This window comes from Camelina sativa, chromosome 1, assembly GCF_030686135.1.
Source record: "Camelina sativa cultivar CO46 ecotype springtype chromosome 1, ASM3068613v1".
In the NCBI taxonomy this organism is placed as follows: Eukaryota; Viridiplantae; Streptophyta; class Magnoliopsida; order Brassicales; family Brassicaceae; genus Camelina; species Camelina sativa.
Genome location: NC_141880.1, coordinates 19,657,353 through 19,669,783, shown reverse-complemented (window position 1 = coordinate 19,669,783; position 12,431 = coordinate 19,657,353). Strand labels below are relative to the sequence as shown.

At 40.1% G+C, this 12,431-nt stretch overlaps 1 protein-coding gene across 1 annotated transcript; it reads right to left on the bottom strand.

The window, feature by feature from the left end:
- Positions 1–494: 494 nt before the first annotated feature.
- Positions 495–2,714, bottom strand: LOC147950132 (uncharacterized). Its single transcript, XM_087512266.1, has 2 exons — positions 2,117–2,714; positions 495–1,000 (listed from the first exon to the last, which is right to left on the bottom strand). Exons 1-2 carry the CDS (start codon positions 2,712–2,714, stop codon positions 495–497), a joined length of 1,104 nt encoding a protein of 367 aa, XP_087368392.1.
- Between the last annotated feature and the right edge of the window lie 9,717 nt (positions 2,715–12,431).

Below are 12,431 nucleotides of genomic sequence, written 5' to 3'. Positions count from 1 at the left end.
ATATAAACCTCGTCCTCAAGCTCACCTTGTAAGAAGGCGTTCTTGACATCCATTTGCCACAATTCCCAGTCAAGATTGGTTGCAAGCGAAAGTACTACTCGAACCGTGTGAAGCTTGGCCACCGGTGCAAACGTATCCAGATAGTCCTCCCCATACGTTTGTGTGAATCCCCTTGCAACAAGCCTGGCCTTGTAGCGTTCAATCTCCCCATCACTCTTATACTTGATAGTAAAGATCCATCGTGATGTCACAGCCTTCTTTCCTGTGGGCAAGTCAGCCTCATCCCATGTATGATTTGCCTCCATAGCAGTCTTCTCGGCAGCGACAGCATCACGCCATTCCTTATGATTCTTGGCCTCTTCATAGTCTTTGGGAATCCATTGAGCATCAATCTGGCCGAGAAACACTTGATGTTGTGGAGGAAAATGAGCAAGGGTGCAAACTTCTTGAATAGGATGAGCCAGGGCGACATTGTTGTAGTAGACTCGAGTGTTTCACCAGTTGGAGGGAGGAAACTTGAGTCGTTCACTCCGTCGGAGTGGTATAACATCCTGTGGCGTGTCCTCATCGTCATCTTCCTCTTCAGTGGGCACATAGTCTTCATCACCGGAGGCATTGTCCACCGGAACTGAATTTAAACCATTTTCATCACCGGATTGTTCATCACGTTCGGGTGAGAGATCATCATCGAGAGGCGCTGGCGTTGATGGTGCATCGACTATAGGGGCAGACACCTCAGTTGGTGCAGCATTGTCAACACCGAGTCTCTCGAGAAGGACACGAAGATTGTTGGCCCGATCAGACGGTGAGGTGGACAGGTCTCGAAGGCTTTCCCAGTTCTTTTCCTCATAGAAGCCTTTAGACTCTACAAACTTAACATCACGTGAGACTAAGACTCTCTTCATGTCCGGCTCATAACACTTGTAGCCCTTTTGAGTGGTAGAGTATCCAATAAACATGCTCTTCACACTTCTAGCTTCGAGTTTGTCTCGCTGTTCTCCTGGTTTCAACACATAACACACACACCCAAATACTCGTAAATGATCAAATGAGGGTTTTATCTTGTTTAATACCTCAAACGGAGAGATGTCTTGAAGAATTTTGGTCGGTATCCGGTTTATGAGATAGCAAGCTGCAAGGACAACATCTCCCCAAAACTTCTTTGGGACATTTGTGTGAAACATCATGGATCTTGCTACTTCCATGAGGTGCCTATTCTTCCTCTCAGCAACACCATTTTGTTGGGGTGTGTATGGGCAGCTTGTTTGATGAATGATCCCATGGTTTGCTAGATATTGTTTAAAGGCATGGCTTGTGTACTCCCCACCATTATCTGATCTCAAATTTTTAATCTTTGCATTATAATGGTTAGTCACATATTTTAGAAAATTAGTGAAGGCTTCAAGAACTCTATCCTTAGAGGGAAGCAAAGATAACCAAGTATATTTTGATTTTTCATCAATAAAAGTCACAAAATATTTTTGATTTTCTCTAGATAGGCAAGGAGATGTCCAAACATCATGATGAACTAAATCAAAACATCTTTCATAAATAGTGATAGATTTAGAAAAAACAGTCTTGCAATGTTTACCAAGAATACAAGCCTCACACTCATCATTTTTAAAAGAAATATTAGGAAACATCAAATTTAAAGCTCTAGTGTGAGGATGTCCTAGCCTAGCATGTAAAATAGAATCACTAGGTTTAACAATAACCGAATTAAAACAAGATGCAGAGGAAGAAGATAAATTCAAGTCCTCAAGCACATAGAGATCACCCTTGGAACCTCCTTGGCCAAGAACTTTACTTGTCTCAATATCCTGAAAATGAACCTTGTTAGGACCAAATATTGCATAACAATTTAAATCAGTGGTGGCTCTCTTAACTGATAGCAAGTTAGATGTGAAATTTGGCATATAAAAAGCTTTAGTGTTCTTATCAAATAATTTCAAATTTCCTATGCCTTTAACTGGTACCTTCTCACCATTAGCTATCACAACATTACCATTAGCTGGTTTAATATCACTAATCAACCTAGAATCACTAATCATGTGATGTGATGCACCAGAATCAACAATAAGAGGCTTATTTTTGTTTAAAGCAAGAAAGGTTTTACCGGAGGCCTCCTTGAGGGCTTTGATGAGTGCATCAAGGTCGGATCGCCTCACCAGCTCGGAGGAGGCAGTGAGTGCAGTTCCATTTCCTCCGACAGCTTGTTGGTTTGGTTCAGAAGTTGGTGTTTCCCCCACTACAGCTGCTTGATGGGCTCTCGGTGGTCCTCCGCGGCTTGATCCTCCACGGTTAATGCGAAGGTGTGGATGAAGAATCCAGCAGCGGCTCTTGAAGTGGCCAATCTTCTTGTAGTGCTCGCATACCGGTGGTTTCTTGTCATCCGGTTTGTAGTAGCCTCGGTTTGCGGACGCCATCTCGACTTTGTTGGCGGTCACTAGCTCTCCTTTGCTGCCAAATAGTCCCATGGAGCCATGCTCCTTTTGGATTTGGTTGCAAACGTCGTCAAGGCTTGGAAGCTTATCTGACCGCAAGATGTGCTTGATGAGGTCGTTGTAGGAGGGGTTTAGGGTCAAGAGTAGACCAAACACTTTGTCTTGTTCACGCCTCTCGTTCAGTATGGCCGGATCTATTGTCGTCGGCCTAAGCATCTCTAGTTCAGCCCACAAGGACCTAAATTTCCCAAAATGCTTGGTGAACTCCATATCTTCTTGGTTGAGATTGTTAATAGCCCTCTTAATCTCAAAAATACGGTTGACATTGGTAACATTTCCAAACACGTTCTTGAGAGTGTCCCATAAGTCCTTTGCGGTTTCGCAATAGGAGTAAGCTTCAAGGATAGGGGCATAAAGTGAGGTTTGAATGATGGCTAGGACTCCTTGGTCTTCTTGAAACCATTTGTTCCTTTCATCACCGGCAAGATCCTTGCCTTCCTTGGTGGTCTCACCACTTGGAGCTTCGCTCGTCTCAATATGAGACCAAAGGCCTCGGCCACATAGGTCTGTCTTTGTGGTCCTTGCCCACAACAAATAGTTCTCTCCCTTGAGTGTAACTGGAACAATCAAGGTCTTAGAGCCTTCCATGTCGAAGTAACCGTTGGGTAAAGGTATTATCCAATGGATAAAGAAACTTGACTTTCAAAGTCGTAACTGAAGAGAAACAAGGAGAGATGTGGAGCGGAAGAAGTTTGGTGGGTGTGAGATTGAGAATCAGGAGCGTATATGCTCTGATACCATGTAAGAATTAGAAGGATTGATTAAGTGTTTGGTGAAGAGAATCGATAAACAAAGAGAATGTAGGTAGTATAGCGATTAGAGTATGTAAGAGAGTATTGTTGGGAAAGAGATATTATCTCTTCTTACCTCATTTAGAACATAGTTACAACCTAATTATAGCCATATACAAAGGGAATATACTCCTAAGATTCTATGCACAATTACAAATATTGATAGTGACATAACCTTAATAAGACATGTGACTCTTCCTAAGACAACCCACTTGCACACTCTCATCAACAGCTAGGAGGGGGACGATTCTAGAAGCTTTGTGACTGTTGGAGGCTTGTCTACATGGGCTGGACTCGTTAGGCCTTTGGATGGTACGGACGGCCCAAGTGTGATGGTTGTACGGACGTACGGACGTGGTGTGTGAGATTTCATAATTATAAGAGTTCGGGTTGAATTTGGAGTCTTTAGATACCACTTTTACCCATTTTGTCCCGAAACAGGCTAAAACCGAGAAAACAATGATGCGAAGCAGTAAACCACTTTGTTACTATTTCTAGAGTTATAATGTGTGACAATCTAATGCATTTGACTAACTGTAAGAGTTCGGGATAATTTTGGAGTGTTTAGACAGCACTTAAACCCGTTTTATCCCAAAACATGCTTAAACAGAGAAAACAGGCTAAAACAGCGAGAAAACATTGATTCGAGGCAGTTAACAGCTTTGTTACTGTTTCTAGGATCAGAATGTGTGAAAATCCAATGTATTTGACTAACTGTAAGAGTTCGGGATGAATTTGGAGTGTTTAGATAACAATTAAACCCGTTTTATCTCAAAACAGGCTTAAACCAAGAAAACATTGATTCGAGGCAGTTAACAGGTTTGTTACTGTTTCTAGGGTCAGAATGTGTGAAAATCGAATGCATTTGACTAATTGTAAGATTTGGGATGAATGTTGAGTGTTTAGACAACACTTAAACCCGTTTTATCCCAAAACAAGCTTAAACCAAGAAAACAGGCTAAAACCGAGAGAAAACATTGATTTGAAGCACTAAACAGCTATGCTACACTTTCTTGGGTCAAAATATGTAGCAATCCAATGCATTTGACTAATTATAAGAGTTCGGGTTGAATTTGGAGTGTTTAGATGCCACTTTTACCCATTTTGTCCCGAAACAGGCTAAAACCGAGAAAACAATGATGCAAAGCAGTAAACAACTTTGTTACTGTTTCTAGGGTCATAATGTGTGACAATCCAATGCATTTGACTAACTGTAAGAGTTCGGGATTAATTTGGAGTGTTTAGACAACACTTAAACCCGTTTTAACCCAAAACAAGCTAGAACCAAGAGAAAACAGGCTAAAACCGAGAGAAAACATTGATTTGAGGGAGTTAACAGCTTTCTTACTGTTTCTATGGTCAGAATGTGTGACAATCCAATGCATTTGAATCACTATAAGAGTTCGGGATGATTTTGGAGTGTTTGGACAACACTTAAACCCGTTTTATCTCAAAACAGGCTTAAACCAAAAAAACAAGCTAAAACCGAGAGAAAACATTGATTTGAAGCAGTAAACAGCTATGCTACTCTTTCTTGGGTCAAAATATGTAACAATCTAATGCATTTGACGAATTATAAGAGTTCGGGTTGAATTTGGAGTGTTTAGACACCACTTTTACCCATTTTGTCCCGAAACAGGCTAAAACCGAGAAAACAATGATGCAAAGCAGTAAACAACTTTGTTACTATTTCTAGAGTTATAATGTGTGACAATCCAATGCATTTGACTAACTGTAAGAGTTCGGGATTAATTTGGAGTGTTTTGACAACACTTAAACCCGTTTTATCCTAAAACATGCTTAAACAGAGAAAACAGGCTAAAACCGAGAGAAAACATTGATTCGAGGCAGTTAACAGCTTTGTTACTGTTTCTATGGTCAGAATGTGTGACAATCCAATGTATTTGACTCACTATAAAAGTTCGGGATGATTTTGGAGTGTTTAGACAACACTTAAACCCGTTTTATCCCAAAACAGGCTTAAACCAAAAAAACAAGCTAAAACCGAGAGAAAACATTGATTTGAAGCAGTAAACAGCTATGCTACTCTTTCTTGGGTCAAAATATGTAACAATCTAATGCATTTGACTAATTATAAGAGTTCGGGTTGAATTTGGAGTGTTTAGACACCACTTTTACCCATTTTGTCCCGAAACAGGCTAAAACCGAGAAAACAATGATGCGAAGCAGTAAACAACTTTGTTACTATTTCTAGAGTTATAATGTGTGACAATCCAATGCATTTGACTAACTCTAAGAGTTCGGGATTAATTTGGAGTGTTTTGACAACACTTAAACCCGTTTTATCCCAAAACATGCTTAAACAGAGAAAACAGGCTAAAACAGCGAGAAAACATTGATTCGAGGCAGTTAACAGATTTCTTACTGTTTCTAGGGTCATAATGTGTGACAATCCAATGTATTTGACAAACTGTAAGAGTTCGGGATGAATTTGGAGTGTTTAGATAACACTTAAACCCGTTTTATCTCAAAACAAGCTTAAACCAAGAAAACATTGATTCGAGGCAGTTAACAGGTTTGTTACTGTTTCTAGGGTCAGAATGTGTGACAATCGTATGCATTTGACTAATTGTAAGATTTGGGATGAATTTGGAGTGTTTAGACAACACTTAAACCCGTTTTATCCCAAAACAGGCTTAAACCAAGAAAACAGGCTTAAACCGAGAGAAAACATTGATTCAAAGCAGTAAACAACTATATTACTCTTTATTGGGTCAAAAAATGTAACAATCCAATGCATTTGACTAATTTTAAGAGATCGGGATGAATTTGGAGTGTTTAGACAACACTTAAACCCGTTTTAACCCAAAACAAGCTAAAACCGAGAAAAAACATTGTTTTGAAGCAGTAAACAGCTATGCTACTCTTTCTTGGGTCAAAATATGTAAGAATCCAATGCATTTGACTAATTATAAGAGTTCGGTTGAATTTGGAGTGTTTAGACACCACTTTTACCCATTTTGTCCCGAAACAGGCTAAAACCGAGAAAACAATGATGCGAAGCAGTAAACAACTTTGTTACTGTTTTTAGAGTTATAATGTGTGACAATCCAATGCATTTGACTAACTGTAAGAGTTTGGGATGAATTTGGAGTGTTTAGACAACACTTAAACCCGTTTTATCTCAAAACAAGCTAAAACCGAGAGAAAACATTGTTTTGAAGCAGTAAACAGCTATGCTACTCTTTCTTGGGTCAAAATATGTAAGAATCCAATGCATTTGACTAATTATAAGAGTTCGGGTTGAATTTGGATTGTTTAGACAACACTTAAACCCATTTTATCCCAAAACAGGCTTAAACCGAGAAAACAGGCTAAAACCGAGAGGAAACATTGATTTGAAGCAGTAAACAGCTATAATGCTCTTTATAGGGTCAAAATATGTAACAATCTGAAACTGACTTTCTTTGTGGTGTATGAATGAATGATGTATGGAATGAATAGAAGTCAGGGTGTTTCAATTCCCCTTATGCAGTTGCAGTATAAGAGGTGTCAATCCTATCTGAGTGATTTTGAACAATTAAGATGTGCATATGATTCTAAGTCAAGCCAATTGTAAAGATTGTTTGTCACTAACAATCCTAAAATGAGATAAGAAATGCAGAAAGTAAAAACAACTAGAACAAGATACTAAATGCAAACAGAACAGACAAATTAAAGCTATAATGAAACTAGAACAGAGATAGACACTATGCTAATGAACTAATGCAAGACAAGTAATGAATAGGAAACTACGTGAATGCAATGGAAATGAAACAGGAATGAAACAAGACAATCACAAATCAAAAACACAAGTTCTGGGGATGAACTCGAGCAGCACTCGACCGAGTGTAGGTCGAGTACGTGGTCGAGCTAGACTTAAACATGAAAACAGAGCAACACAAGAAAAACAGAGCAATGCTAAAACTATCAAACAACAAGCAAGCAATGATATTTAGACTAAGATTTCAATAAACAAAGAAGGCCTTGAGGAGGGATTCATGGGCTGAGCTAATCATTGTGGTTATCTAACTTGGTCAACAAATCTCAAGCAAACATTGAGCTGATCTCTAGACATACTATTCTAAGACATGTTTAATCCACTCTCATGGCAAGCAACAATCAAACCTATGCATTTCTAGACTTGTTCTCACAAAGTAAAGAATCTACACAAGCAGGCAGTAAGCAATACATCTCAAACCAAACAAGACTTCTAATCTCTTAGCAAGCCTAATGGTAAGCTCTAGATCTAGCCTTATCTATGCTCCTTAGACATTGGTGTGATGCTAAGATGCTTGAAATCAAACCCTACCTTCTCAGATATAGGATCAGCATTAAGATCATCTAGCCTAGAAGAGATCTACAACAATCAAGCTTGACCAAATCAAACAAACCACAAGATCAACCCAGCCTAACCCATCCTCAAGGTCCTAAAAAAACTACTCACAAGAACAAATGATGAAATATGTCAAAAACCCATAAAATAATGAAACTTGCATCATTGGAAAGATGAAACAGAGATCTACAATATTGATGAAGGAATAAAACTCGAAATCTTAATACTTTGAAAGTTATGAAACAAACAAAATATAAGAATCTAGTATTTCTCTCTCAAACAAGTACAAAATCTAAAATAAAAAAAAAGTGCAAAAGGAATAATATCTAAAAAAAGGTAAAAACAGTCAAAGCAGTCAACGGCTCTAAAAAGCGGTTTTAGACTCTCTAAAAAGCTGGACTCCTTGGTGGCTGCAGGTACAAGGGCTTTTTATAGGAGATGAGGTGGAAGCTCTAAAAATACAAAAAGTCAAAGCAGTCAACGGCTCGGTCAACTCAACCAGTGCTCGGTCGAGTGGCTGGTCGAGCTGGCTTCACTCGTGCATTCTCCACCCGGTCGAGTCCTTCTCAGCACACGGTCGAGTGGTGGTCGAGTGGTGCGGTCGAGTTGGACTCCGGACCTTGATTCTACAGCCTTAACTCTCTTGTTTTCTCCTCAGGATTGCTTCCATGCTCCTTAAGCTCCAAAATCACCTGTTTATGCATGAAAAGATGCAAATGCAATGCAACTATACTCTAATGCATGATTAGTCCTAAAGCTACACAATAATGACCTAAATGGATAGCAAAAGATGCAAAAGTTGTGAATAAACTAAGGGAAAATAAGGTAAAATATATGAACATCAACACCCCCAAACTTAGTCTTTGCTTGCCCTCAAGCAAATAATCAAGACAAAAGAAGGTAGGTGAGCTTTGAAAGTGGGATCTCAGCTTCTAAAGCTTGCAAATAGACTATCTAGAATCAATGTCCAAGTTACTAGTACTATGATGCAAGTTGAATGAGCTATACTTAAAGACTTTAGACAAGCATATCAAAACCTTCACTGATTTGAGCCTTAGACATCCACATGCATTCAAATCAACCATTTCCTTTAACATTCATTAATCAAGAACATGAATCAATTCTATGCAATGCTTAAACTCATTTGGCTTGGCAGTAAAAGGTTTAGAGACAATGATGGTCTCTATTTAGAGTAGGGCTTATCAATATCAAGGTTCTCTCATAAAAAAAATGGATTGAGCTTTAGAAGAATGCTAAAGGTAAGAACACTTAGACACATACAAGAACAAAACCTTGTCTACCCAAAGGCACCCAAAGGGTTTATCCTATCAATCTAAACCCAATTGATCCTAGTGCTACCCTTTAACTTCTTTTCTTCTTTTTCACCCTTTTCTCTTTTGGTTTTAAAGTCTTAGGAGAGGTGTCTTATTTGCTCTTTCTAGTGGAATGGGGGATTCTTACTTATTTGCTATGGTTCTCTTTTCTTCTTATTCTTAAGACATATAAGCATTTTGCTAGACTTCTCTTTTCTTTCTTTCTTTTCTTTAACTAGAACCATCTTTAAACAACCTTATTCTTCCCATTCTTTCACTAGACTTTAAATTTACTTAAACACATTCCCCTCCTAAAGACTCTAACCTTTTCTTTCTCTTTTTCCTCTTTTCTTTTCATGACAGCCAAGTCCCAAACCCAACAAGTGAACCACCTAGTCCTATCTAGTTTGAAAAATGCAAACTAGAACTACACAAGGCTTTACTCTTGTCAGTTCAAACCTAACACTTTCTACCAAGCTCAATCCCAAAAATAGGCATCACACACACAAGAATAAACAAGGCTTGAAAGAAGGTTTGGTTTAAGGGTAGGGGAACTGATTCTTAATGAGGAAATCAGCTACTTGGATCAACAAGAGTGGTAAAAAGGAAGAAGATGATCCAAATATGTATATGGTATCCATGAGTTTAAAGCAATGCACACATTGATAATTGAAAGTCAATATTAGGTTCTTATAAATAGGAAATGGTTTCAAATCTCAACATGCTTCAATTTAGACCAAATGCAATGTAGGAATTCAAGGCCTGGTTCAATCTTATTCTAACCACTCAACTAGCATCAAAGTACTATTAACTTGGGCATTGATCCTAGTCTAGTGAATAAACAAGCTAACAAGGGAATACTCAACATGATGATGCTAAAAATTTGAAATAAGAATCACAAAACACAATGTCAAATGCTATCTCAAACCCTCCCCCAAACTTAAATCACACAGTCCCTGTGTGAAAGAAATTTGATTGAGGATTCAAGATGAAAAACAAAAAAAAAAAAAAAAAAAAAACACAATGTCAAATGCAATGATATCTACAAGTGAAGGTGATAGTGGTACCTTAGGGATTGTGGAAGTAGTTGTCCACATCCATCTGCATGCTGTCATAGGAGTAGTTGGGGTCTTGCTGGTGACTTGGAGGTGGAGATTGGGGCAGCTCGACGATGGGAATCGACCGGGACTCGGTCGAGTACGTGCTCGAGTGGGGGGATCGAGCTGGACCATGAGTGTCAAAATGTTGACCTTGCTGCTGGTAGAACTGCTGGTAGAGTGCTGGATCCATGAATTACTGGGGTGGGATGGGAGGGTAACCTTGATATCCTGGATAAGCAGCTGGAGGTGGAAAGCCATAGGTTGATCTGGGCTGGAACTCGGCCGAGTGCATTGGAGGTGCTCGGTCGAGTGGGTGCTCGAGTGACCCGGTCGAGTACCTTGAAAATGGTTGTTCTCGGGTACTTGAGCTCCTCTTCCTCTGATTTGGCTCATACATTGAGGCCCTAGCTGGTTCCACAGGGTTCGCAACTCTAGAAAGTGCTCTAGTTGAGCTACTCCTCCTCAAAGGGCTTGATGGTGTAGGTGAAGAATTCCCACTCTTCAACTCAGCAATCTCCTTCTTTAAGCCCTTGATGGACTTAGCCATGTTGGTCACCTTCTTCTTCAGCTTATCAAACCTCTTCCCATGCCATTTGTTCCATTTTTGCAGAAGGGTTAATCTCTTGGTAGCCTCCCTCACTCCTCTACTATCTCTTGGTAGCCTTCATCAACTCTAAGTTGAACTATCCCATCTAACAAATGCTCCTCAGCTGGCCAAAAGTCAATGTTGGCTCCTTCTTGAATGGTGGTGAGCTCTTGGTTAGGCAAAATCAGTTGCTTTTTTCCCAAGTGTTGGAAGTTCAAAGTTGAAAATATGATTCCCTTGATGCATCTCCTTGGCTAGGATGAGAGTAGAGGTGAGGTAGCTAGAGTCAATCCATCTTAGTGAAACCCTTTCTCCTCTAAGTGGAACCTTAGCAGCTTGTAGGATTGGAGTAATGATGCCTCCAATGGTTAGTGCTCCTCTTGATCCTTTGTTCTCCAACTTGCCTACCCAACTTCTCAAGTAAATCATGTGGTCAATGAGCACCATTGCTAGGTCAGTCTCCACAGTGCTCCCAAGAATGATGGTGCCATTTCTTACTTGGAAGATGACTCCATTGAGAGCCAAATCAATCATCTTTAGCTCCCCCTCATTAATATTTCCAGTTTCCTTCCTAGTAAAGAAGGTGTTGGCAAGAGCTTTGTGGAAGTACCTTAGGACTGGGCTCCTTATCCTCGAACTCTTGGAATTGGAGGATGAGTAGTATTTGTTGTCCCCAATGGTTTCCCACACAACATAGAGCTCTTCTCTTGGAATCATCAAACTCCTATTGCTCCCAACCTCAAAACCAAACACATTGGCTATCTTCTTCATTGAAAGTTCATACCTTTTCCCTTTGATTGTGAAAGCAATGTGACCAGCTCCAAACTCAGCATCCTTCCTTGCATATGTATGCAGCTTGACTGTGGCTAGAAACTCACAACTCTCTTCTTTGTATCCCTCCATGCAAAGCCCCATAAACTTAGTTAGGTTGCTCTTCTCAAAGAGATACTCCACATCTTCACCAATGGCTAGCTTCTCCATGGTTTCCTTGTGTGGATATCTAGTCCCTAAGAACTCCATTCTCATGAAAGCATCATAGAGTTGCCTCTTTGACAACCCACAGGACTCTTCTTTTTCACTTTCTTCCTCACTCTCATTCTCACTCTCCTCTTGTTCAACCTCAACTGCTGGCCTCTTCCCTTTGGCCTTGTGTCTCCTCATGAACTCATTGAGAGTTGACTCCCTTTCCTCCTCACTTTCAGTCCTCTCAGGATCTTCCTCAACTCTCTCTCTCCTTGGACACGACATCTGGCACGACCGGCTGCTCGAACCACCACTCGGTCGAGTACATGATCGAGTGGGGCGTCGAGTGGCCCTTCCCGCTTCTCCTCTTGATTCAAGGCTAGCATCATGACGTTCCATGGAGGTTGCAGCGGTTTGTTGAGACTTCCTAGTGATTCTTGAAGACATTTTTCAAATAGAACTGATGGGAATAGACTCAAAGCTCAAAGTTAATGGGTTAGTGAACCAAAAACTTGAAAGAACTAAGCTTGAGCAAAAGATAAGCTATGAGAGAGACTTTAAAATTTGAATTGAATGGTTTTGAGCAAATGAGAGAATGTGAGAGGTATAATTTCGTGCAAGGTCTATATAAAGAAGCTAAGGGGACAAAGAGACAAGGGTGGAGCGTCCATACCATTCAATGCCACTCGACCCCACACTCGACTGTACACGGTCGAGCACCTTGACCAAACTTTGAAATTTCAAAATTTTTCTTCTTGTTCTTCCCTCCACTTGATCGTTCTAGCGATTTGAAGATCAAATGGGCCTCAATTCCTTTCCAGCTCGGTCGAGTACCTCT